Source organism: Lonchura striata, chromosome 8, assembly GCF_050655825.1.
Source record: "Lonchura striata isolate lonStrDom1 chromosome 8, ASM5065582v1, whole genome shotgun sequence".
NCBI lineage: Eukaryota > Metazoa > Chordata > Aves > Passeriformes > Estrildidae > Lonchura > Lonchura striata.
In genome coordinates this window covers 4538168-4565349 of record NC_140710.1, presented here as the reverse complement: position 1 = coordinate 4565349, position 27182 = coordinate 4538168, and the positions used below count along the sequence as shown (strand labels likewise).

The 27182-nt window shown below is 47.7% G+C and overlaps 1 protein-coding gene across 3 annotated transcripts; it reads left to right on the top strand.

The window, feature by feature from the left end:
- The first annotated feature begins 532 nt into the window (after positions 1-532).
- On the top strand, positions 533-21340 carry PRKAA2 (protein kinase AMP-activated catalytic subunit alpha 2). Of its 3 annotated transcripts, XM_085586207.1 has the most exons (10): positions 533-690; positions 7010-7151; positions 9101-9194; positions 10854-10998; positions 11807-11894; positions 14761-14985; positions 16439-16943; positions 18611-18737; positions 18965-19225; positions 20437-21340. In XM_085586207.1, exons 1-9 carry the CDS (start codon positions 597-599, stop codon positions 19201-19203), a joined length of 1659 nt encoding a protein of 552 aa, XP_085442333.1. In that variant the 5' UTR covers positions 533-596; the 3' UTR covers positions 19204-19225; positions 20437-21340. The 3 variants fall into 3 exon arrangements, with proteins under 3 accessions (XP_085442333.1, XP_021397787.3, XP_085442334.1); XM_021542112.3 differs by having other exon boundaries at positions 534-690; positions 18965-21340; XM_085586208.1 differs by having other exon boundaries at positions 543-665; positions 18965-21340.
- Positions 21341-27182: the final 5842 nt, after the last annotated feature.

Below are 27182 nucleotides of genomic sequence, written 5' to 3'. Positions count from 1 at the left end.
GTCACTTGGGGCAGATGCCTCTCTAAAAGGATGCCATATCACCCGCGGCAGGTGCCTCTCTGAAAGAATGTCACCTCCGGCAGGTGGGTGACAATAGAGAGCGCACCCCGAGTAGAGTGTCACTCGGGGAGGGTGTCACCCCGGCAGGTGCCTCTGAAAGGATGCCACGTCCCGGCCGGCAGGTGCGCGGCAACAGAGCACGCACCCCCGAGCAGCGCCACCCGCGCAGGCCGTCCCGGCGGCAGGTGCCGCCCCGGGGAGCGCCCGGCCGGTGTCCCGGCTCCCGGTGTCCCTGTGTCCCGGTGTCCGGGCTCCCGGTGTCCCGGCTCCCGGTGTCCCGGTGTCCGGGCTCCCGGTGTCCCGGCTCCCGGTGTCCCGGCTCCCGGTGTCCCGGTGTCCCGGTGTCCCGGTGTCCCGGTGTCCCGGCTCCCGGTGTCCCGGCTCCCGGTGTCCCGGTGTCCCCGCCCGCACCTGGCGCTCCCCGCCCCCGCCGGCCGGGCCCGCTCCGCTCCGCTCGCTCCGCTCGCTCCGCTCGCCGCGCTCCCCGCCCCGCCGGCCCGGCCCTGTGCATTGTGGTCCGGCGGCGGGGGGCGAACATGGCCGAGAAGCAGAAGCACGATGGGCGGGTGAAGATCGGCCACTACGTGCTGGGGGACACGCTGGGGGTCGGCACCTTCGGCAAAGTCAAGAGCTGAGTACCGCGGCCGCGGGCGGGGCCGGGCCGGGCCGGGTGCGCCCCTCGCCGCCGCCTCCCTCCTCCCGCTCCCGCGGCCTCCGCGCGGCATCGCCTCCCTTCCCCGGGCTGCGCTCCTTTCCCTGGGCTGTGCTGCCTTCCCCGGGCTGTGCTCCCTTCCCCGGGCTGCGCTGCCTTCCCCGGGTTGCGCTCCCTTTCCTGGGCTGCGCTCCCTTCCCCGGGCTGTGCTCCCTTCCCCGGGCTGCGGTGCCTTCCCCGGGCTGTGCTGCCTTCCCCGGGCTGCGCTGCCTTCCCCGGGCTGCGCTCCCTTCCCTGGGCTCCTCTTCCTTCCCTGGGCTGTGCTCCCTTCCCTGGGCTGTGCTGCCTTCCCCGGGCTGCGCTCCCTTCCCTGGGCTCCTCTTCCTTCCCTGGGCTGTGCTACCTTCCCCGGGCTGTGTTGCCTTCCCCGGGCTGCGCTCCCTTCCCCGGGCTGCGCTCCCTTCCCCGGGCTGCGCTCCTTTCCCTGGGCTCCTCTTCCTTCCCTGGGCTGTGCTGCCTTCCCCGGGCTGCGCTCCTTTCCCCGGGCTGCGCTCCCTTCCCCGGGCTGCGCTCCCTTCCTTGGGCTCCTCTTCCTTCCCTCGTTTCCTCTTCCTTCCCTCGGCGGCACACGGGCCGCCCGCGGCGGGGATGCGGCGCTGGCGGGCGGCTGCAGGGAGAGATGCAGCGCTCTCCCCTCGCTGCTCCGGGCTGTCACATCCCCGGGAGCCCGCGCTGCGAGCGGCACCCACCAAAACTTCACGGAGGTGATGGGGAGGCTGGAGCGCGCTCCGGCATCCTGCCCCTCCGTGCCGGGAATGCGCCGCTCCCCGCCGTGCTTCCCGAGGGGCTGCCGTGCTCCGGGGTGCTCCTGGAGCCGGCAGCGGAGGCGCTTGGTGCTGCCGCCCCGCCGAGCATCGCCCCTGCGGATTCCAGCATCCCCCCTGGGAGCTGAGCATCCCCCCACGGTTCCCAGCATCCCCCCTGGGAGCTCAGCATCCCCCCGCGGAGCTGAGCATCCCCCCGGGGAGCCCAGCATCCCCCCGCGGAGCTGAGCATTCCCCCGCGGAGCTGAGCATCCCCCCGGGGAGCCCAGCATCCCCCCGCGGAGCTGAGCATCCCCCCGCGGAGCTGAGCATCCCCCCGCGGAGCTGAGCATCCCTCCGCGGAGCCCAGCATCGCCCCGCGGAGCTGAGCATCCCCCCGGGGAGCCCAGCATCCCCCCGCGGAGCCGAGCATCCCCCCGCGGAGCCCAGCATCCCCCCGCGGAGCTGAGCATCCCCCCGCGGAGCCGAGCATCCCCCCGGGGAGCTGAGCATCCCCCCGCGGGGATGGAGGGGTCGGGCGGGCAAGGATGAGCCAGCTGCGCCTTCACCCGGGCGAGGGAAGGCTCCAACGCGACCTGAGAACACCTTGCAGTGCCTAGAGGGGCTGCAGCAGGGCTGAGAGGGATTTCTGGCCGGGCGTGGAGCGGTGGGGTGACAGGGAATGGATTCGTGCTGACAGAGGGCAGGGTTAGATGGAATATTGGGGAGAAATTGTTCCCAGAGAAGCTGTGGCTGCCCCATCCCTGGAAGTGTCCAAGGCCAGGTTGGAAAGGGCTTGGAGCAAGCTGGGATAGTGGGAGGTGTCCCTGCCCATGGCAGAAGGAGGGATGAGATGAACTTTAAGGTCTCTTCCATCCCAAACCCTTCCAGGATTGCAGGATGAGGGGCTTGTGTCAGGCTGGGGCTCCACACAGGGATTCCTTGGCCAGTCATGCCAGAGCAGCCAGCTCACATCCTGAAGGCTTTGCTTAACCTGGCTGTGAGGTTTGCAAATATTTGTATTTCTTCTTTCCCTGTGGATTCTGCCATTACGTGCAAATTTCATTTTTTAAACGAGATACTAAAAAACTCAGAAAACCAACAGAATTCAGTGTCTAAGCTGTGTTTTCCACTAGGAAATGGGTTTAGGTCGAGCTGGGGGAGCAGCTGTCCCATGCCGTGTCCCCCCACCCCACTGGGATGTGGCTGGGCAAAGGGGTGCTGTGCCTGCCCTCAGTTTCTGGAGCTTTAAAATAAACCCAAATGGACAGCAGATGAAAGAAACCACTACAACCACTGCAGCTAAGTCCACCTGTGGCCATTAATCATGTCCCTAAAATATATATTGCTGTGTTTAATCCCAAACCACAAATTTACTGTCTAAAGAATTATCAGAATAAATACTTCTAACAGTAAGGACCATTTAAATCACTTGTGTGTACTAGCAGACATCAAAACTGCTCCAAAGGCAGGTTTTTTCCTTGCAGACCAATTTAAACCTGCCAACAATAGCCTTTTTTCCCCTTAACTAGCACAAATACCCCCTACCCCACATATGACCTGAATGTGGTAAAAACGGACATTTTCCAAAGAAATATTTCAAGTGACATGAAAGAGATTTTCTAGCTCAAAATCCTTTATAGGTGAGCAGTACCCTTTATATGTTTTTTTTCCCTTAATATTTTGCCTACAACTGACAGATAAAGTTTGTGCTTGAGACTGGGAACCAAAATGAAGAAATGGAGTGTCCCATTTATATAAAATTACAGCATTTTACTAGAATGAGCTTTAGAAAAACTTTTATTCACATGAGAAAAGCAGAGGTTTTTGTTGATTGATTCAAGCATTGTGTGTTGGGTATAATAATTGCTTTTTCAGGGAGAAATCAGGAGCCATCAATGACATCTCTTGTTGCTGATGTGTTTTCTTCAAATTCTGCCTCGCACAAGAGGTTTTGGTTTTGGTGCTTTTTGCTGCCTTACTTGTTGAAGTTAAGAAATCATAATTTACAATTGTTCAGGATTATTGTTATTAGGGAAATAAGAAATGGCAATGAAAGGGAGGATTTAGTGACATGGGGTACAAACCAGAGCTTGAACTCGTGGCTGGAGCTCAGTAGTCATTCTGAGCCATCAGGAGCCAGACAGAAAAAGTCCCTGACTGCCTGCGTCATGGGGGAACTGATGCTCCTAAAAACTGGCTGAACACTGCAAGAAATTGGGTTTTTTTTAAGCCCATTCAGTTTCTTGATGTCATTTACAGAAAATCACGCAAGGCACGGAGGGGAGCAATGAGGTTGGCAGATGAGGGCAGGGTTTTGGTGCTAATATTTAAATTCCATGTGGAAGTGGGGACGAGGACACAGCATCTCTTAGAAGAGAGGAAGGTGGCAGGAGCTGATGTGGTGGATGGACAGGAGGTGTCATGTCAAGACTTGAAGTTACCACACAGCATTTTTACCAAATACAGTTATTTTCCCTGACCTCCAGGCCAAAGATAAATTGCAGAAAACAGGATTATTCGCAGAAAAAACAATTTCTAATTTGCAGAAAATCAGAATAATTTGCCGAAATAAAACTGTGGAGAAGATCTTGGATTCGGGAGTTTAGCAAAATCTTGGAGGAAGGAGTTGGCATCTCCTTCCCTGGGGGTTGGCAAGAAGAGATGAGACAAATTGTGTGTGCTGTGGGCATGTCCCACCCTGTGGGTCCCCAAAAGCTCTCTATGACCACAACAAGGTTCACAGTTGGTGTAGCCCGAAGAGCTTAAATCAAAATCCAGCAGAGTAACCCAGATATTTTCTGTGTGTGATGCCACCCCCAGCATCCCTGGGTGCCTTGGTGGCTCCTTTGCCTGGCTTGTTTGCCCAAAAGTGACACATCTGTGGTCCCTCGAGGACTTGGGATGTGTTTGTGTCACCTCCACGGGCTCCAGGATCAGATCCCATTTTTCCCAGGCACTGTAGCATTGCTGCTCCAAGACAAACTTGGTGTCAGAGGGAAGATAAAGTAAAGGAGGCTGAGCAGAGGAAGAGCAGGGAGAGGCTGAGACAGCACAAGCAAGTGGCACTGGGGCAGAATTAATACAGCATTGCTAAATATGTGTTTTGGGTGGATTTTATTTTTAACTTTGGGCTGAGATAAGGGCCAGCAGAGCTGATAGGGAAGGAGTTTCCTCACCCCTCCATAAGCTTCTATATTGCCCTGAAGCATTTGCAAAAATGTTAACTGCTTCTGCTGCCTGAGCTGGTAGGATAAAAAAAGTGCTGTAAAAAGCCTTGCTGTCAAGGGGTTTTAATTATTATCTCTGCTCATGGTGCTATAATCACTATTCCTCCTCTTTTTTTTTTTTTTTTTTTTTTCTTTTATAAAAATGAGTAAATGTCAAGAGTCTCCACTTTTTGAACCTGGGGAGGCAGTGAGAGGGAAGGAGGTGTCACCACTGCCCACCCTTGGGGTGGGGATCCCCTTCCATGCCTGGGGGAGACCTGGGACCTGCCCCTCACTTTTGGGGTGATGCTGGGCTTCAGAGACAGTGACTCTGTGAGCAGAGGGATTGTTGTCCTTGCTGCCCATGTCTCAATTCCTGCAGCTACAGAGAGCCCTCAAAGGCTTGAAAGTCTCCCACCACATAGGAAATTGTGTTCCCTCTTTGTCTCTCTCTCGCCGAGTTCAAGGAGGCTTAACAAGTCACTGGGGACAGAAACAATAATATCTCTGTATCTAATGCTTACTGTAAGCAAAAGATGGATTACAAAATAGGCTGTTTATTTTTAATTATTAATGTGTTTGTGCTAGCAAACCTTCGCAGAGTTACACATTGTTTGTCACGGATGGGAAAGGGGATGAACTGTTTGGCAATAGTATTAAAAACAATAATTATTCATTCTGGGCATGGCCATTTTTTTTTTCCCCCTAGTGTATAATAAAAAATTTTCAAAGAGTATGCTGGTGCAAGGCCAGAAAGCCTTTCTCCTGAAACAAAGGGTGGTAGAAATCAGGGTTTTTCTCCTAGTTCAGTGAAAAAACTTTGCTTTACCTCTGTGCAGCACTGCTCTGTTGCCTCTCCCCAAGGATTCACCAGGGAAAATGCCTCCCTGGACTATTTACAGCACTCTCCTTGCACTGCACCAGAGGAATTATCTGCCTCCTCCAGCCCTCAGCTAATCCCTAAATTGCATCTCTGCTGCAAATCTGAGTTTATTTTCATTCCATTTGAAGTATTACGAGGAATAAAACGGACATGCAAAGTGGTGCTTTAATTTTCAAGGGCAGTAAAGTGTTTTATTTTTAGGATGCTCCTATTGAGGAAAGAATCTCTGGCAGGTCTTATCTGGTGGCTAAGAATAGTGACCTGGTGTGCCCCGGGTGCTGCTGCCCTGCCCTTCTCACACCTCCTGCTTACCCCCAGTGCTTCTGATCAGCTCATTAGGGCTGCCAAAATTACAGGCTCTAATAATGTAATAACGAGGTTTGCTGGCAATAATTAACTCCTTGCACTGGAAGGGTGATGTTGGTAATTAGAGAGCACAAATATTTACTGTAAGCAGGTTTTTCTGTGCAGGCTTTAGGAAACCATCCCTGTGTCACTCTGTTGAATGTTATGTTGGAAACCACTGAGAAGGGGCAGCTCGCTCTGAGAACCCTTTTTGGGTATAAACACCAAGTTTTTAAGCTCTTTCTGCTCTCAATTTCAATATAAATCTTGCTTCTTGAGAGCTTTTTTATTTTTTTGGGTGGTTTGTTTATTGATAAATGGATCCCATGCTGAATTTGTTTCACATCATTAATTACAATTCCCCCAGTGATAGTGAGGCTGCTCCTCCCAGTTTATGGGTATGATATTTCTCTGAACACAGGGGATAAACATTAGCATCTCAATGCCCCAAGTGCATTTTTAAAAAAAGACCCAATTGAAGTTTGCATCTTTCCTAAAAGCAGAGTTTGCTCCTGCAGTCCAGCAGTGTTCCTGCAGCTTGTCATCAAAGCAAGAAGCATGCTGGGGGAAGTATAAATAGAAATTCATGTTAGTAATGCAAATCCTGCAGTCCTATTTTGGGCAAGGAAAATCCCCATACCATTTTTTAAAAAAAGAAGTGTGATGGTCTAGTTTTAAGACTGGGTTTATGAGGGATTTTGTCTACTAGTGTGTTATGGTGGAGATTCTCCACTGCCTTTTAAATATATCTGTTTCTGATTAATCTAGCTTTTACATGCTATAAATCCTTGCAAATTAGCTTGGGGTATGACCTCCTCCAGCAATTCACTCTTCTGTTTAATGGAGTGTTTTTGGCAGATAAGTCCTCTCTCTTCTGCCTTCTATGACTCCTCTGGGAAAACAGTGAAGAGACAAAAACTTTAAAATACTTCACACCCTCATCTTCTGCTTTTTTTTCCTTTCAGAAGTGGCTTTTTGCTTATAGTGCCCTAAGCTGCTTGTGTGAACCCTGCTGCACTGTTCAGTGACTTTGCAATGTTCTCTTTCTCTCTAATAGTTGGTGAACACCAGTTGACAGGGCACAAAGTGGCAGTGAAAATACTGAACAGGCAGAAAATCCGCAGCCTGGATGTGGTGGGCAAGATCAAACGAGAAATTCAAAACCTGAAACTCTTCCGGCACCCTCACATTATCAAACTGTGAGTACCCCACGTGTGCAGCTGCTCCTCTGTGCACAAAGACCTCTCACACACGGCCAGCTGGCCTTCAGGAGATGGAACACAGCAGGAGAAATTGTGTTTGGTCGAGTTTTTGTGCGTTGGGTGATCCACTGGCACAGGTTTTGCAGAGAAGCTGTGCTTCCCCGTCCTTAGAAGCGTTCAAGGCGAGGTTTGGATGGGACTTTAAACAACTTGGGATAAGTGAAAGGTGTCTCTGCCCATGGCAGGGGTTGGAATTGGATGGTCTTTAATGTCCCTTCCAACCCAAACCATTCTATGACTCCATGAATTGCAGCATGGTCAGGCTTTGAGAGTGAAACCTTGGCCTCCAGTCAATGGGATTTATGTTTTAATGGGCCGATTATCCAGAGCTTAAAAGAACATATATATATATATTTTTTTTTATTCTCAACATTTATTATTCAGACATAAGTTTTGAAAGTCTCCACTTTGATGAACCTGAGTTGGGGTCGTAAATCAGCACCTGCACTGCAGCCTCTGGGATTCCTGCTCAATCCCCAGCTTGTGCAGCCAGCCCACATTAATGAGGCACTCGATAATATCTTTGGCATTCCTATAAAAGAAAGCTGTTGAATGGTAACTGCAAGGGTAAGTTGACATTTAGGTCAGCCTTAAAACTGGCATGAGATATAGCAAATACCTGGGACTTAGAGGCAAGGGAAAACAAATTCTCTCTACAGTTAAATAACTAACCATGCAGCAACTGTTGACTTTAGAGTAACTTCACAGTTCCATGGATTTATTGGAGAACAGATTGGTATTATTTCATGAAAAAAGCGCCAGCAAGACTCCTCAGCTGTGTGCCCAGCATCCTGCAAGTCAAATCCCGTTCACACATTTGTCAAAGCAATAAAAATTAAATCCAGTTTGACCATATCTGTGTCCTGTGATATATGTTACATTCGTGAAATACAGTGATAAAGATGTGAGGAGACTGGGGCACACAAACCTCTTTCAATAAGATTTTAAATGTATATAAAAGAAATACTGGGGCAATTAACAGTCTGGGTCCAAAGCTTTTCAGAAAAATGAGGTTGATGCTATTGATCTTTATGGGAGTATCCCACATTCCCTTGCCAGCCTCTAAAAATTGCTGAAATCCCTTTGTTTCAAATTACAGTCCTGTAAAAAATAATAAAATTCATCTGGGAAAAAATTCATTTGGAAAAAAACCCGAAAACAACAGCAACAGGACAACGAATTGGGAATAAAAGAGAGGGAGGTCCCAGCTGGTGCTGCTGTGAATTCCTGGGGCTGCATTGACCCCAGCTGATCACTGGCACTTTGTTCCAGCTGGGACACTGAAATGTCTTTGCAGCACTCAGGGATGGTTTTGAAGGAAAATGGAGAATAAATCTGCAAGTTGAAGGTGATGCTCTGGGTTTTTCCCTCCATTCTAGAAGGATTTTCCCCCATTCTAGAGAGATTTGATATTTGAAAAATAATTTTAGGAGGTCTCCTTTTTGTTTCTGTACCTGTCTAGAGGAAGCTGTCACTAGTACCTAGGGCTTTTTATCTTCTTTTTTCTTGATATGAGGGAGACCAGATGGATCCTCTCCTTGCCCCCAGCCAACCAGGACTTCATTGCTAAAGCTGTTGTTGTAGATCTTACCCAAAATGGAAATTTGAAAGTCAAGGCAGTCCTAAGTTTGCCTGGTAGATATTTCAGAGGATTATTTAAAAGGGCTGAAGGAAGATCATAGGTCTGGAAAAGAGGTGCTTTCACAGACAAGCGAAAGATAATACTGGAAACAAGAGACAGCTTTTCAGAAGTGGAAAGCAGTTGCTAATGCAAGAGCCAAACAAATTCTTATCAGAAGTGTTGATGTGGAATTAATAATCTGCTTAAAAGCCTTTACCTGTTCCTAATTACCTATTTTTTTAAAAATCTGCTTGTGTTTTTGAAGGTACCAGGTCATCAGCACACCGACAGACTTCTTCATGGTGATGGAATACGTGTCTGGGGGTGAATTGTTTGATTACATCTGTAAGCACGGACGTGTAAGTGCTGGTCCCGAGTCAGCCCCGACACTTGTGTGGGAAGAGCAAGGTGATCAGGAGCAAAATGCCTGCTCAAGGGAGCACAGTTAAGGTTAAGGCCCAAAATAGAAGTTGCTTCACAGCAATCCCATCTGGGGTGTCTTGTACTGGCTCGCACAAAACTCCTGTGTGATTTTTCGCTGCGTTCTCTGGTGTATTTTTGATCCTCAGACCAAAATATGCAAGGTGACGTGTTGCTTAGGGCAAATATTTGGAAAACTGGCTTATTTTTTGATTTTTAGCTATGGGTTGCCTGTCAAAACCCCCACAAATCAGCAGCAAATTTATAGCTTGGTGTGGTCTTCAGTCATTCACCTCTCCCAGACCCCCCTCTTGGTTCCATGTCAGGTTCTTTGAAGACTTTTCAAAGATGTGGCTTATCTGAACAACATTTTCAATGCTGGCAGTCCCACTGGGTATAAATCTCCTGTGAAATGTGAGATTTTGGTTACAAGGAAAATCGCTGGTGTCTGCCTTGTGGAGCAGTTGTAGAACAAGGAGGTAAAAATGTGCCTAAGTGTCCCCTTATCCAGAATAAGGGTTCAGGTGAAGGATCAGCCCATCACATGTTCCCTCTCTGTGCTACAAAATCAATGCATTTACTGCAGATTGGGTTGGATTAGTGTAGTGGTCAATGGAGCTGACTCAGTTTTCTTTTCTGTGTACAGTTCTGATTTCTCACGCAATTTTCCCCATCTAGATCTTTTCAGTGGCTGATTTAAATATTTTTCTGAACTTCTGCATTCATAAACTCAGTTTTTCATGAAGGGAGTCTTTACTCCCTTTCATGAAGGGATCAGTAAAAATAATAGTTGAAAATATAGTTTCTCTGATGTAGCTCGTACAACTTTATTAGCTATACAGGTAATTAAAATCATCATGACATTCCAGCTTCACCTGTTGCTTCCAGGGGAAGTCCATGAGTCCATGCTCCCAGCAGCATCCTCTGTGGTGTTTTGTCCAGCTTGGATCTGTACCAGTCCCATTGGGACAGCAGCTCATTGTCTGATAGGTGCCACCTTCAAATTCCTGTTGACATCTCAGCTGAGCTGAGGTCTCTCCTTTCATCTCTGGGCTGTATAATTTTCAAGCATTGGCACATTGTAAAATGCAAGGGTGAGAAATCTGCTTTATTTGCTGCTTCTGCTCACAGGCAAGCTGGCAGATTTTCCCTCTGCACTCTGGAAGCTTTTTGGCTCCTTGCTAAGTGAAGCCTTCCCCTGCCTGAGTGCACACCTATTGTAAATGCAGGTGAACCTAGTGGGAAGAAATGATGATGTCTGACTCCATCAGAAGGCTGAATGGTTTCTTTATTATAACTGTGCTATAATACATTAATATACTATTTAAAGGAGATACTAAACTACCATATTTAACTACCTCACAACTCATGACCCTCTCTGAGAGTGCAGACACAGGTAGATTGGATTGGCTGTCAGACTCAAACAATCCTCACCAGAATCCAATGAAGCAACACCCCAGGTAAACAATTAATCAAAAACATTCCACTTGGGAAGAACAAGGAGCAGAAATAGAAATTGTTTTCTCTTTCTTCCCTCTGAGAGAGAGAAGGATGTGCTTGCTACACACACACACCCCGCTGCATTGCTGTTCCCCCAGGTGGAGGAGGCAGAAGCTCGGCGCCTTTTCCAGCAGATCCTCTCTGCAGTGGATTACTGCCACAGGCACATGGTGGTGCACAGGGACCTGAAGCCAGAGAACGTGCTGCTGGATGCACACATGAATGCAAAGATAGCTGATTTTGGTATGTGACCCCAGCAGCATTCCAGAGGCGTGGCTGCGGAGCAGAGCCCAGAGCTGCTGCCCCAGCCACCAGCACCTGGAAATGCACCCTGGAAAGCCTTCCTCAGCAGCAGGCTGCTTCTGCAGTGGCACTGAGAATCCATTTGTAAATCTCTGCTGTGTTTTAGTGTCATCACCCCATGTGAGATTTACCTCGTTGGTGTTTGAGGTGGGCTGGGTGCAGCTAATTCAGGGGGAGCTGGCTCTGTGTGTTTATTTTCCTGCATGTCCTCCCTCTGTTTGGCCATGTGCTCTTGGCCTCAGTTCATTTTACAACCAGCAGTAACAGGAGGCTCTTAAATGGCATTAGGGATTGAAATCCATTAAAATACCAGGGCTACCAGCTCTGTCCTGGTGAGTCCTTTCTAGCAATGTAAATCCTTCTGAAGATTTACTCATTTCACAGCCCCACCCAGTTGCCATATGAAGTAAGTGCTCTGGGATGAATTATGTCTTCCCCTCTGTGCACTGGGATTTGCAATTTAGAGGAGCAAAATTAGCCTGGAGTGACTATTTCTTTGTTGGATGTGAAAAAAAAACAGCCCAACAAAAATAAACAACAACAACAATAATAACAACAAAAGTAATAACTTTCAAATCAGTTCAGAGAAATCTATATAAATTATAGTCTAATCTAAATTATATCAACAATTCCCTTCCAAATATCCCACTCCACTTCCCTGCTTTTCCTCTGTGTGACATGGGGTCCAGTGTGTCTGGACCTTCAGATCAAACATCAGTGTATAATCATTATTTTTTTTTTTTTTTAGGACTGTCCAACATGATGTCAGATGGTGAATTTCTACGCACCAGCTGTGGTTCCCCAAATTATGCAGCCCCTGAAGTCATCTCTGGAAGGTAAGACATTCCATTTCTCATCAAAGTCTATGTGAGCACATGGAGTTTAAATTTGTTCTTGATATTGGAAACAGCTTTGCACATCTAGTAAAAGCAGCTGAATCCTTCCAACCTGGATTTTGTGTTTGGGCGAATCTGTTGGCAGAGATCTGAAGGTTTTCTTGGTTATTTTACTGCTCAGTAGCTGTAATAGCAAACTGTGTTTTGCTACAGGTGTTTACTTTGGAGGAATTATTAATACCAGATGTTGACTGTTTATATTGCTAATTAAAGAGGGTGAAAATGACTCTTTGGATGCAAATACTGAGGTTCCAGGTGGAAAGGCTTTTCCAGGCCACCCCCTCCTCTCCTGCCCACCTGTAATATAAAACACAGTGTTAATGAGGAAAACCATTCACTAACAAAAGAAACAGGAAGATCTTTAATCCCTTCCCAACATTGGTAAAGAAAATACTTGTCTTCTGCTTCCTTAAGCTTGGGAAGCCCTGTATTTGGGGTTTTGGCTATGGCAGTAGGTTCAACCTTCAGAGCTTTGTTTTGAACTATTCATTGAATTGACAAACCACCTCTGTGGTTGCATCCCTCAGCATGAAACATCTGTACAGCACATGGAGGGCTGGCACACCCCACAAGGTTGAATTGGACTTCTACGTGTTGGTACAGAGGTGTTGCCTCCTGTATTTTGCTGTCAGGAACAGAAAATACATAGAATGCACGTTTTGCCCTAGTTCTCTCTGTAATACCTTAGCAAAGATTGCAGATACAGATTTTCAAATTTTCAGTCCTCTGAATGATCCTTCAAACTGCCCATCTCATTACCTACCCCCTTTTTTTTTTAAATCTCCCTTTGCCATGAGCTTCTCTTTTCCTAATCCAATGTATGTTTTGCCTATATCTGTAGCTTTTAAATATAACATTTTGTTTGGAGAGTGTTTGCTGTGATTTTGATTATTTTATCCCTGTTTAAACCACAGCAAGTGTTGGCAGAGCATCCCAGGAATTAGACTAGCATCCAGAAACCCTGTTGTGACTACAGCTCTGGCTGTGAAATGAAACCAAGTAAATCCTCATTGTCAAGAAGGGGAAAAATCCAGAAACTACTGGGGTTCCAAAAAAATAATAATCGTATTTCCATCTCAGTGAAGGCCAGACACGTGTTTTTCAATTTGTATAGGAGGCAAGGCACATGGCAGATCAGCAAGGAGGATTTAGTCCTTGAGTGTTCCAAGGGTGCAGGCAATGCAGCTTAGTAACAACAAAATTAAGAAGGAAAACCAAAACCAAGCCCACGCGTTGCACTGTTTGGCTGGCTGCAGCTGCATCCCTCCCTCATCACTCCCACCCACAGGCTCAGGGCTGCCTGAGTTTCATGGCTGTGCTCAGTGTGGTAAGCTGGGCTCTGCTCAGAGCTGCATTTGAGGGGGACAGGCACAATCCCCCCTCCCTGCCCTGCTGGTGGGTGTGTGGGGCAGGGGGCAGCTGGCTCCTGGCTCCTGCTGCCTTCCCTGCTGGAGCACAAAAGCTGTAGAGAGTGACAGCTCAGGTTTCAGAGCCATAAAAGTGTGTCTCAATTGCTCTTAAAGGTCCAAAAAACTGTCCAGGCAGTGCTTTTATCAGCAAAAGAATCAGTCTTCTGATCTGTGGGAGTTGGGCTTGGAGGCAGGGCTGAGGGGGCATCCAGCTGAGCCTCTGCCCTTCCAGAATGGCTTTGCTGCTGTCCCTGGCCTCAGCAGGGAAAGTCTCAGCCTTGGACAAGCAGACCCAGTGTTTTGGGGTGTTCAGAGAATGGTCACATGCATGACCAGCAGGACTTCTACACTGATATGTCTGCAGTGATGCTTTTCAGGAGGAGCGAGTGCAGTGAAGAGACTTCAGTAGCTGCATTTCACCTTCTGTATTTTGGTTGGGCCTCACAACTCAAGGGCAAGTGTTGCTTCTCAAAATCTCTGGGGAGGCATCAGATGTAGCAAAAAGAGATGAGCAGGGGCAGCACAACTGTATTTGGGGTGTCCTGAGTTGGTGATGGCAGAGAGCATGTTTGGCAGCTTGTCAGAAGCAGGAGCACACCAAAAATAAATGCTCAGAGATAGAATTATGTGTTGCTGTTTGATCTGCCTCCTTCAATGAGCAGAAATTTCTGGCTGAGCCCTCAGGGCAAAGGAGCAAACACCCTGTCAGGGCTCTTGGAAATGTGAGGTTTGGCTTTTTGGAGAGTGGAGGCAGGGTTGAACACGGGAGTGTGGGCAGCCAGTGCCAGCCCTGCCATTCATTTCCCTGAGCAGTTTTGGCTGAGGCAGATTTGGTTTGGGGGGAGCCACGTGAGCAGCCCTGGTGTGGGCTGGAGCTCTGTCCCTGCTGGAGCTGGCAGGGGGTGCCTGTGGCAAGCACATTTCTTTTTCTCTCAGGATTTTTCAGAGAGGTGCACAGAGAGAAATGAAAGAGAAAACAATTTCTACTCCTTGTTTTTCTTATGTGGAATGTGTTTGGAGAATTGTTTACCTGGAGTGAGTGCTTGGTTGGATTCTGGTGAGGATTGTTTGAGCCTGGTGGCCAATCCAACCCACCTGGGGCTGGACTCTTGAAAGAGGGTCATGAGTTGTGTGAGAGAAAAAATAGTATGTAGTTTTAGTATCTTCCTTTTATATAGTATATTAATGTATTTTAGCATAGTTATAATAAAGGAATAATTCGGCCTTCTAAATTGAGTCAGACAGCCTCATTGCTTCCCATTGGGTTCGCCTGCATTTACAATAGGTGCCCTCACCTGCACCCTGACTGAGGAGAGGGTGGTGGTGACACAGAACCTGCACCCTGACTGAGGAGAGGGTGGTGGTGACAGCTTTCTCCTGCCCTTGTCCTCGTGCAGGCTCTATGCTGGCCCCGAGGTGGACATCTGGAGCTGTGGTGTCATCCTCTACGCCCTGCTGTGTGGCACTCTGCCTTTTGATGATGAGCACGTCCCCACCCTGTTCAAGAAGATCCGTGGGGGAGTGTTTTACATCCCTGAATACCTCAACCGCTCCGTGGCCACGCTCCTCATGCACATGCTGCAGGTGGACCCCCTCAAGAGAGCCACCATCAAGGACATCAGGTGGGCTGGGGTGGGCTGGCTGTCTGTGGGGGTCTCTGGTGACTGTCCTGGGGGTCAGGTGGCAGGTGGGCAGGGGCAGCTAATCCAGGTGGTTTTTGTCCCAGGTGATTCAAGGAGCAGCCCTGCACCCCTTCTGTGCCATCTGGATATATATATATATATATATATATATATATATATATATGTTTTATATATATATATATATATATATATGTTGGATGTATTACATCTAGCTATGTGCTAAGCATGAACATAAATGTTACTAGGGCTTACAGAAGTTCTCAGGTTTTTAATGCATTTTCAGTGGATGGCCTTAATTTTACTCTTCAAGCAAACCCAGGCAAACTTCCTTTTTTACTTCTTAATTCCTTAGGATGAGAGGATTTAATTACATGCTAGAGAGGCAGCACATGAGGTGAGATTACTGTCAGTACACAGAACCTGTAGACAAGGAACTGTGTGTTTTTGACAAATATCATTCACCTCATTGTAAATTGGTGAGAATTGAGTATTGGGCATGGGAATTGGGTAGGTTTGATGCTCTGTATCTCCATCAGGCCCATGGGAATCTCAAAGTGTGAGATCATTGGAAGTGCTGAGTCTCACTTCAAAGCCCAGCGTGCAGAGTTGCTGTCCCTGTGCCGGGCTGTGGGAACCCCAGGCTTACTCTGGGGTCCCATGTGGTAGTGAAATTTCTCCTCCAACCTGTGCTTCTAAAGTAAAACTGTGCAGGCTCTTGCTGTTTGGTCTCAAGGCAGTTTATTGTTGGTTATCTAAAAGATTTTCTTCTCGGGCTGCGGCTACTTGGTCAGCGGCCTGGGCAGAGGCACACACACACCCTGACATCCTCTCTGTCTGCTCTTCTTCTTCTCCCCCCTGCCCAGGGCTGCTGCTATCTTTTATATGATATATTATGTATTACATGTTTATAATTTTCCCCCAGTACCTACTACCTATATTACAAAGTGCTTTTCTGCTCTAAACCAATCTATGAGTGCCAACATCACCAAGAACATGGAGGCAAGGAAGAAGGAGGAGGAAGAACAGGATCAGCCCGCTTTCCTCCATCTTAGAACTTCTGACCCCCATGTACAAAGTAAAAACCCCCCTGTGCAGGTGCTAAAACCCCTCTGTACAATACTAAAAAAATTTCCCCTCTGTTTTGTAACTACTTTTACTATTCTATCTAACCTTTTGTGACTGCTTGTTCCACCTCCAAAATTGGTAACTCATTCCATGGCTCAAACTCAAAATCACAGCTGTTTCCAGCTGCCTGTCAGGGTCTCAAATGCTTCTGACCAAGGCCTGGAACCTCTAAAAATGTCTGGGAGACATTTTGAGTTCCAACACTGGGCTGGGTTTTGCTCCCCGTTCATCAGCTGGGTTTACCCTTTGCTGCCGGTGCTTTCCCCGTCTCCCCTCCCACAGCAAAGCTCCCCTCTGCCTTCCCCAGGGAACACGAGTGGTTCAAGGAGGAGCTGCCCAGTTACCTGTTCCCCGAGGACCCTTCCTACGACGCCACGGTGGTGGACGACGAGGCGGTGCGCGAGGTGTGCGAGAAGTTCGAGTGCACCGAGTCGGAGGTGCTGAACAGCCTCTACAGCGGCGACCCCCAGGACCAGCTGGCCGTGGCCTACCACCTGGTCATCGACAACCGCCGCATCATGAACCAGGCCAGCGAGTTCTACCTGGCCTCCAGCCCCCCCACCGGCTCCTTCATGGACGACAGCGCCCTGCACATCCCCCCGGGCATGAAGCCGCACCCCGAGCGGATGCCGCCGCTCATTGCCGACAGCCCCAAGGCTCGCTGTCCCCTGGACGCCCTCAACACCACCAAGCCAAAGCCCCTGACTGTCAAAAAGGCCAAGTGGCACCTGGGGATCCGCAGCCAGAGCAAACCCTACGACATTATGGCTGAGGTGTACCGGGCCATGAAGCAGCTGGACTTCGAGTGGAAGGTAGGGTGGGTTTCCAGAATCCTTCATCCCGTAAACTCAGCGAGGTTTGGAAATGTGCTTACAGCCTCACCTTCCAGATAAATGTTCCCACCTTGCAATCATCCCTGCTGTTCCTTCTTAAGGCAAACTCAATGAATTACAGAGCCAGCTGTGCTTATCTGTGGTGTTTATTTACGGCGTGAAATAAGGGGTTTCTTTCCGCAGCTGGAAAGATGATTCTGCCTTGCTTAGCTGTAGGGATAAGGGGAGCTGTTCACATTTCTAATTTTAGTGGCTAATTCCTTGCGAGGTCATCTTGAGTGCTGCTGAGCAGAGGAACTCTCATTAGTTCTGCCTGGTCCTGACAGGACAGAAATGTGGTACAGTAGGAATTGTCCTAAAGGATGCACAGATGAGGGGCAGGGGGCCTTGGGTGCAGAATTTGTATCATCGATGTGGTGGCCTTTTTCTTGATGGAGATGCAGCAGTCCTCACAAACCAGATGTGTTTTCAGACACTTACTGCTTCCTCAGTTTAGCTCAGCTTCTTGATTTAAACCCAGATGTTTTAGCTGACAGTACTCACTGCAGGTATTTCTCCAGGGCTGTGCAGCGTTTAGTCAGAGTTCTTTTCAAAGTTGGAGTAATAAATCCCTAAGTTAGCCCTGGAGCTCTGCTGCTGTGCCTGACTTCCCCAGTCCTGGTGCAGCCCCTGAGGTGAGCTCTCCTGGCTCGTGGCCTTTGGCAGCAGCATCATGTGAGCATCGGGAGCAAGGTAAGGAGAATTTCAGCCCAGATCTTCATCACCAGAGGGGCTCCCCTCCTCCTTCCCTCCAGGTCCCAAGCATTGTACTGTGTGAATTTCACTGTGCTGCTTGTTTAAAAGCTCCTGCCTCCTCCTTATTTTTTATAATATTACATCTTTAAAACCAAGTAGCTTCCAGAAACCCCATTTCCCTGCACCAGGACCGTGGCCAGGTGCATTTGACCACACCAGCTTTAGCTGAATGGTTGTACAGGGAGTGAACAAACCTGCTGTATTTCTGTTACAGCCTCAAAAACCAACTCAGCCCAACATCTCTGTGTAGGCAGTGGAGCTTATTTCATGCGAGGAGGTTTCACAATAGCCTTTCCCACCCTAAGAATAACTTCAGATGTGACTCTTCATCAGAATTAACTCTCCCATCCACGCAGTTGCTTCACAAATATGGCACAGAGAAAAGATCTCATTGTAAATGCGATGCAGCAGATTGTGAGGTGGGAAGCAGCGAGGGGAAATACTCAGCTTGAGGCTGATCCACAAACACTGGGTTTAGCTGTGCTGATGGGAGAGGCTGCTCTGCCCAGCTCGCCCTGGTTTCACGAGCACTGTCCATATGTGTGGGCCCACGAGTGGACTTTTTGGTCTGTGTGGCCGTGGCTGCTGCTGAGGGAGAAGCAAACATCAGTTTTGTGCCTGGCAGATGGGTCACTGCAGCTTCCTCAGCCAGCAGCTGGTGAATCACAGCCTTAAGAAGAATATTTAAAGATCGGAGGAAATGAAGCCGTTTGCTTCGTTTTATGGGGGTTTTCCTTTTGGGAAACTGTTTTGCCCAGAAGATGTCTTGCTCATATTTAGAAAAAATAAGGAAAGAAGTGTTCCTGTTGCTGCCTGGAGTGTCCCTGCTGAGGGCAGCTTTCCCCTTGCAGGTGGTGAACGCCTACCACCTGCGGGTGCGCCGCAAGAACCCCGTGACCGGCAACTACGTGAAGATGAGCCTGCAGCTCTACCAGGTGGACAACCGCAGCTACCTGCTGGACTTCAAAAGCATCGATGGTGAGTGGGAGATGGAGAACACGTAGAAGGGCGAGGCTGGAATTTTAAGAGCCATCCTCTGCCTTTTGAAGCACTTACGCATGTGTCATTTCAGCAAAAGCCCTTTCGAGCCGTCCTTCTCTGCTGTTGTCCCCATATCATCACCACACCTGCATTGCAGCTGCCAAACTAATCCCACTTTTTCTCTCTTCTGCCTTTGTTTTTTCGGTTGTTTTTGGCTTTTCAAGACGAGGTGATGGAGCAGAGGTCTGGCTCCTCCACGCCACAGCGCTCCTGCTCGGCCGCGGGCTTGCACCGGCCGCGCCTGAGCATCGACGCGGCCGCGGCCACCGAGTGCCAGTCTCTGATGGGCTCCCTGAGCGGCTCCTTCGTGGGCAGCATCCCCTCGGTGCCCCCTCGCCTGGGCAGCCACACCATGGACTTCTTTGAGATGTGTGCCAGCCTCATCATGGCCCTGGCCCGCTGATGCGTCGGCCCCTCTGCGCGCTGTGAGGATTCGCGCTGACTCGTCCGCCCCTCCTTCCTCTGCTCCCTTCTTCTTCCTCCTCCTCCTCCCCTCACTGCCCCACAGAGCCAGGGCCAGACCCAAAACGTGCTCCCCTCTAGCGAGGCACCAAGGAAATTAACTTCAGACCTCTCCTTGTGCCTGGCGAAATGTATCCAATACCTTTTTTATTTTTCTTTCCTTGCAAACCCCATGGGAAATGTTAAGGCTGTAAAGTAACAAACGTTATCACTGAGTTTTTGGAAAACACCTCCCCCCTGGTTCATCCTGAGATAATGGGGGCATAGCCACGCTTCCTGCAGGGAGTTTGGTGTTTCCCTGATGCTGTGCAGAGCAGGGGCAGGCTGGGCTGAGCCAGGGCAGAGGAGTTAACCCGGAGCTCTGTGAGATGGAGTGGAGGGTGACGAAGCAGCTCTGCAGTGTTCACACCCAGGTGCCAGCCTCTCTTAACACTTTTCTCCCCAAAGCAGCAGCTGCTTAGATGCTTCTGCACTAGTGCAATATGACCTCCCTCCCCTCTCTTTTTCCCTCTGCTGAAGATGGGCAGGGAAGGTGGGATGTGCAAAGGTCCTGGTGCAAACCTGCTGTGGGGAGGCCACTCTTTGCCAAGGAGTGTCCCTAAGGTGCAGTCTTTGTCCCTGTCCACTCTTTGCAGAGGAGTGTCCCTAAGGTGCAGTCTTTGTCCCTGTCCACTCTTTGCAGAGGAGTGTCCCTAAGGTGCAGTCTTTGTCCCTGTCCACTCTTTGCAGAGGAGTGTCCCTAAGGTGCAATCTTTGCAGAGGAGTGTCCCTAAGGTGCAGTCTTTGTCCCTGTCCACTCTTTGCAGAGGAGTGTCCCTAAGGTGCAATCTTTGCAGAGGAGTGTCCCTAAGGTGCAGTCTTTGTCCCTGTCCACTCTTTGCAGAGGAGTGTCCCTAAGGTGCTTTATTTGCCCAAGGGCTCTGGACAGCACTGACCTGCTCTCCACGCTCGGAGCTGAAGGCAGATTGCCTTTTTCCTCACCTCCCTCCAGCCTGCTCCCCCTCCCCTGCCTCGCCAGGGGCTCCCTGGTGAATCGTTCAGGTGAGCAGAGGACAGGATCTGGATCACCCAGCTGAGAACCCAGCGCTTCCCCCAGGGCTGGGATGGTCCCTGGTGGGCAGGAGCCGTCAGCAGCGCACAGCTCCAGAGCTCTCACCTCTCACCTTTCCCCTAGGAAGCTCTGCCTGTTGCCACCTGCCCAAAATCACTGCCAAATCTGCCTTCCCTGCTGCTGGACACTCATCGACCCTGCCCAAGGGCTCTCCCATCCTGCTGCTGCCCACTGGACTGTGACCTTCGCTGCTCCGCTGACCAGGCAGGGATATCCCAACCCGGAATTTTACTGTTCCTTTGCTACTGGCTATCTGAAGGATGGGATTTTATTTTTTAAGATGAACTGAGGGGATTTTTAAGGTTAAATTCTTACCCGAATGCATGTGTGACTTCTTTGTTTAAAAGAGTTATTATTTTTTATTACACGGGATTAATCTAATAGGCAGCATTGGCATCTGCTTGGCTTTTACATGGTATTTAATTCCATTTACTTGATTATGAAGTAATAGTCTAATCAAGGAACAAATGCTTTATGAAAGCTTTGCCAAAAAAATGTTGGATGGGGGGTTTGGTTTTGTTCTATTTTTTTTTTAATTTTGTTTTATGTTTTAAGAAACAAAGCAAAGAACTTTTGCTAGTCCCAGGTATGCAGTCATTCAACTTGAAAAATGATGTAATCTGTCTTTTTGATATCTTCTTATGACCCCTTGAGGTTTTTCCTAGGGTGTTTTTTTTTTTTTTGTACAGTTGCACTTTAATTTATACTTTCTGCAAGTTTGTATGAAAAGCAAGGAAGAGAACAACAAATTAAGCCTTTTTTACTAATCATTTAAGGTAATCAAGACAAACATGGGATATTTTTGCCATCTACTGGCAGTTAAATGGACCTATTCAGTTTGAAGTCCCTTTTTTTTAAAAAGAACCACAAAATTGCCTTACTTTTGTTACAGATTGTGCTTGGATCCTCACTAACGTGACTTTACAGCTGCAGTTTTTCCAGAAGCCTCACAAAGTAGAAAGCTTCCAAAAAAAAAAGAAAAAAAATAGAAAAAAAATCAGTTTTGCTGTCAAGCTCTTGAACACTAAATCCAACACAGCAGTGGTTGGACTGTAAGAAATACTGGAAATATTTCTAGTGCTCCTAGGTTTTGTAATGAGCCTTTTATTACATTATGATTATTAAATAAATACTCTGGGGTGAGGATGGCTTTGGTGCTGTGCCTGGTGGCTGCCAGGTGATTTTTGTCCCCAGTGCTGTGGTGTGAGTTTGGATGGAGAATCCAAACTCCTGCATGCAAAAAAAACCAAAAAAACAACAACAACAACAACAACAAAAAAAAAAAACTACCAAAACAAGAAACCAAACCCCACCCCAGAGTCAAATCTGAGGAGCACCCAGCCCTTCAGCAGCTTTTGGATCAAGGCTGAGATGAGCAAAGAGCCCTGAATGGTTTGGGGTGATGGGGATCAAACCCTTTGCAAAGGACCAGGAGCAGCTGTAGGGCCAGTCATTAATTTCCATCCAGGAAGCAGTAATGAGTGAAATGTATTTCAAATGTTAAAGGCTTTTCAAATCTTCACTCCCAGCTGAGCATCTTGCCAAGTCCTGGCAGCACCTGTAGCCCCCTTGATAAGGGGCTGGTGTGTTACAGTCTGGGGCTCAGGAGCAGGTAGATGTACTGATGTCTTTTTTCAAATTGACTTTTGTCCTCTGGGATTTCCTACGCAGCAGAACTAATAGTATTAAGCAGCAGCAAATGCCCTTGGGAGGAAATATTTGCTTCCTGGAGGCGGGTGGGATTTCTAGGTTGTAGAATAAGCCCCTTGTGGCACTTGGCATCTTCTCCGACCCGTGCAAACATTAACTGCTGTGTGGATCTGCAAAGCCAGTCCTGCCTGGAGGGCAGGCAGAGTTACTCAGCTTTCCATATGGAGAGACACAAAGAGATGAAGCACTTCCCAGCTCAGGCTCAGCAGAGGCAGTGCAGGGAGCAGGACTGGTGGAAGCAGCCCCTCAGTGACCATGTCGGGCTGAACGGTCCATCACAGCCTTGCCCAAATCCCTGCTGCACTTTGGAACACTCTGAGGACTTTCACTTCTTTTTATTATTTATTTTACCTTCAAATAGGCTGTGTTCTGTTTCCCAGCTGCAGAGGAGCTGCTGACCTCCAGTTACATTTTCCAGAGGAAGAGTTTAACTTCCACACTGTTACACTGTGGTCAGCTCTTTTTGAGTTATGCTGGTACTTGCACAAGTGTCGGGAAAAGCAGGGTAGACAATATTTGAACTGCAGAAACTTGAATTACTCCAAGTGCAATTCTTCAGAAGCCACTGAACAGCTGTGCTTTGCAAGCCACAAGCTCACCCAAATTCTGCTTCAGCCCGAGGGGGAGGGAGACAAAATGCAAAGGATAAAGAGTTCAGATGGGCTCCAAGAGAAACCTCCAGCTCCTGGATGAGTTAATTCAGAAATACCTTGTGCTGCTCTTGTTGGAAGCTATATAGATGTAAATATTATATATGCCTATGTGCATATAAAAAAAATGTAGGTGGCATCCCTGTCATTGACCTCTCAGCTTTATTCTTCCAGCAGGGCAGGTGTGTGCCCTGGACACTGCCACCCCTCACTAATCCCAGCCTCTGAGAGGACCTGGACAAAGGGAATGCTATTTTTACACCCTCTTTTAGGTAAAGCCCATGAGTAGCTTAGCTCACCCCATCAGGCTCAGCATGGCCTTGGCCAGGGATGGGAGGGGAGGTGGCATCAGGATCTGTGAGACTCCTGGCCTCCCACCCCTGCTGGCCAAAGCCCTGGTACTGATGGAGTTTGGGGCAGGTTTATTTTCAGGAGCTGGAGCTGAGCAGGTAAAGGCAGCCGGATATTTTTTTTTTTCCCTTCAACGGGTCAGAAATGCATCTTCAGCTGTGTGTCCAGTTTAGCATTTCACGAGGTGTGTACAAGCACGGGGGAATATATGGGCAGTGTTGTAAAAACGTGAAGCAGCTGGTTAGTGTGCGCTGTGTATACGTTTCTGTGTGTGATTATAGTGGCGTTTGTGTTGGAATAGATGAGGTTTGAACAAAATAACCCTTCTGTCTACTCCTTTTCATTTCACTGCTCTGTGCTGTCAGCGTGCAGCCCTGTAGGAGGAAGAGGGGGCTGTGTGCAGGACGTGAACTCGTGCCTTCGCTGCGCGTTGGGACTGCTGGAAGTGGCAGCTTTGTTTCACGAGGTGCACAATTTCCCCAGCTCGTGCAGGATCCCCCCTCTGAGACATGCAGGCCGTGTTTCTAAATACTTGAAGTACCATTTGTTGTGCAATTATTTGGCTTCACCCTTTTATGAGCTGAGAGGAGAGAGGGAAGAAGAATCGCACATCTGGATGAGCCAAGCCAACCCCCGCTCGAGTTCCTGCTGTTTCTTTCCTGGAAAGTTTTAGGATCTGGTTTTGTTCCAGGTATATGATGGACCTTACTAGAGTCACCTTTCTTAAGGTCTTACTTTGGTATGGGCTTTTAATTTAGTGCTTTCCTTTGGCTTCCTTAGCCCTCCCCTTATATATCCCTTTTTCATCATTCACTTATTTAAAAAAAAACGCAACAGCTTCTTGTAATTCTGAATTCCCAGTCTGCCTCCCGGCCATGGAGTTAATGATTCAGCCAGAGGTACCTCAGTCCCATGCCTGAGAGGTGAACTGGGTTTCAGAGTTCCCACATGACACCTACTGATGGAACACTGACTTTTGCAGAGAGCACACCTGGTATTCGGTGCACAGATCTTTGCTCATTTTAATAGTCAAAATTAGGAGAACTAGACTGTGAATCAGAGCTCTACCTGCAAGCACGAGTACACTTTTGGTGTTAGAGTCTGTTTTCAACAAAAGCCTTGAAGTTCCTGCTGAAGCTGCCTTAATTTAAAAATCAAAGTTTATTTGTAAGACTCATCTCTGATTATTTTTTTTTTTTAAAGTTTGGAAATAGTTTATTTATCCTCATCTCACAAAGCTGTGAAGTAGATCCTGTAGCCATGGTAATATTTATTCTTGTTGCTGAAAGCATGTTCATGTGTTCTGTATCATGTTATATTCACGTGGTTTGTACCTCAATGCATTTGTTTTGTTTTTTTCTTTTAGAGCACAAAGCAAAACTGAATCCCAGGATTTCTGTGGTGTCCTTGGCCCAGCATCTTTGGGCAGACAAACCTCAGCTCTAGGAGAGAGGTAAATTGGATTTGCCCACTGCAATTCTTAAATTCATACTCTAAGGAGTATTTATGATTTATAATATTATGTATTTATAATTTTAAGAAAAAGATACTGAACTTTAAAAAGTGCTGAGTAGAAGCATCCCTTCAAACATATCATTAACATGAAGCTCAGAAACAAAACCCCTGAGCTCTATAAACACTCCATTTTTCTCAATATTTTCTGTTTTGTCAGCTGAGGGCCTGGAGAGGGTTTTGTTTCCCAATTCATGGCTGTAGTACTTTCTGTTATGGAAGGGCACAGAGCCCTGGTTCAGTTTTGTCCTTTGTGCATCAGATAATCACAACGAAGCCTTTTTCCTTCCATTTATGGTGTGGAAAGTGTTTCTTGGTGTACTGCACTGCATGTGATAGCTGTCTCCATGGTTGACATTTGCACTTTAATAAACTCAGAGATGAAAAGAGATAAAAAGCAACAAATCCTTTGGATTTCCTTACTGCACAGTCCCTGTCTGCAGGCTGGGGTTGGCTGATGGAATTTCCCTCTGGAGATCCTTGCACATCCCAGCTGTGGGACCACAGATGCCCTCAGGGCTTGGTGGGGGGCAAAGGGGCAGGGGGTGTAGTTAAAATTTCCACATGAGCAATTTAAACAACTCCCCCAACCCAAAATCCATGCCAGGAGTCAGGCCTATGTATTTACATGTGCTGACTCAGATCTTCACTCCTTACAGCAAGGAGTAAAGAGAGAGAAGCATTTTAAAGAGAATCATGCAAAAATAACCTTTCACTGCAGAAAAAGTGTTGGGGACAAAACTGGGCACCTGTTTCCTCTGTGCCTGTGATGCAGGAGGATGTAACTCCACTTCAAGCACACAGCTGCAGGGAGTGCCCCAGATTTGTCCCTATCCTATCCCCTTTTTACACAATTTCAGTTCTCCCTCAGGCTCATCAAGTCACAGCTGTTATCGTGATTATTTCCCCTTTGAGGAGAAACGTGGAGGAACAGGGCTTAACACTCACATGAGAATTATTGTAAGTTTTGATGTGGTTAGGATGTACCAATAAGACTATAAAAGGGAAAAAAAAAAAGGGATGAGTTTAATTTCCTGACCAATCTCTTGACCTAAATATAGCCAACCTGTGGTTTAACTGAGGAAATCGAAGTTGCTGTATCTAAAACATTTTTTGTATTATCTGGAGTCAGCCCATAGCAAGCTCTTTTCTTCTTTGCATGCACTGGAATGTGTCCACGAGGAACAAAAATCATTTCTAAGGGTATTGCAAGGCATCCTTGCATTAAATCAGCTGCCTCAGGCAGTGCAGAAGTTTGTGTTTCCCAGAGATCCGGGCACAACCTCCCAAGCGCCGGGATCGGGGCTGCATCACGTCTGCCACAGGATACAGGAGGAGATTCCTAAAAAACCCTTCATTTAAAAGGAGAGAAGCTTGGTAAATAACTTCCTTGGGAGGCAAAAAAGAGTTTGCACACGTGGCTAATACAGGATTTGCCCCTCGTGCTTACAGATGGAGTGATGAATAGGCTTCATGAGTTGTGAACGAGCGCTGGTGGGGAGGAGGATGAGGAAGGATTGGAGGAAGGGGGTGTTTTCTTCAAGGTTTTAATCCTAAATATCACCATGTTAAAAAAAAAATAACCTGTGGAGAAACCATCTCCAGCATTTCCCTGGGGCCAATTCCCTGCAAAGGGATGGAGGTGAAGGGCACAGAGCACGTCCCAGCCTGTGCCAAAGCCAAACACGCACTCCAGCTCCCCAAACTCTCCCTCTCCACCAGAAAAATCCAAATATTTGGGCTGGCAGGGCTGCAAAGCTGCGCATGCTTACAGAGGAGTGCTTTATTTATTTTTTTTTTGCTGCAAGGATGGATGCAGGCCAATGCACTTAATAGTAACCACATGGTAAAATAAATAATGCCTGTATAGACTTAAAAGTAAATGTTAAATATTTGCTCTGTTTTTTTTACTGATGTCTCCTATGCCAGCTTTGAAATGGCCCTGTGGCAAACAGCGCTTTTATTTTTCTTAAGCCTGGAACATTTAATAATTTCTAATTAAAACATCTTACATTTTTAGGATATTTATGAGCAAACTGATATGGGCTCCTAAAATGTGCCAGGAAGGGGTAAAAGCTGTACACTACAGTCATATTTAAGGGTTTATTTTCTTTCAAAGCCATGTAAAAACTTTATCCACTTTTTTTTTCACTTTTGAAAAGGTATCTACTGAATACATGGAGGAGAAGCCATTAGCAATTTATATTTCTCTTCCTACATTTAGGAGCATTTTTCTGAAAATAGGTAATCATCCTCCAGGCCCATGGTGGAGAGAGAGCAGCCTGAACACAGGGGCAACTGTTGGGTAATTCCCTGTTGCTGCGAGTCCTTGGGAGCCAGGAGTCAGCTTTTACATATCTGGGATGCCTAAGTTAGCTTAAAAAAATAAAGTAATTTTTGACTGAATGCTTTATTTACTTTTTTTTCATATTATTTTTTGCAAAGAAATGAGTCAACTTTTCCACTATTTTATATATTTAATACAGCAAGAGTGGTGATACATACTGCTTCTCCCAATACTCCTAAGACCAAAACCAGTTCCAATTTATATGGTTTGCTTTTTAAAGAGCAAATCTTTTGGGGAAA

What these genes read in the sequence shown, in the direction of transcription:
- PRKAA2 (XM_085586207.1), top strand. Translation starts at nt 597, where the DNA reads ATGGCCGAGAAGCAGAAGCACGATGGGCGGGTGAAGATCGGCCACTAC. An exon ending in CACCTTCGGCAAAGTCAAGA is followed by an intron (nt 691 to 7,009) that starts GCTGAGTACCGC and finishes TCTCTCTAATAG; the next exon opens with TTGGTGAACACCAGTTGACA. An exon ending in TGCAAAGATAGCTGATTTTG is followed by an intron (nt 10,999 to 11,806) that starts GTATGTGACCCC and finishes TTTTTTTTTTAG; the next exon opens with GACTGTCCAACATGATGTCA.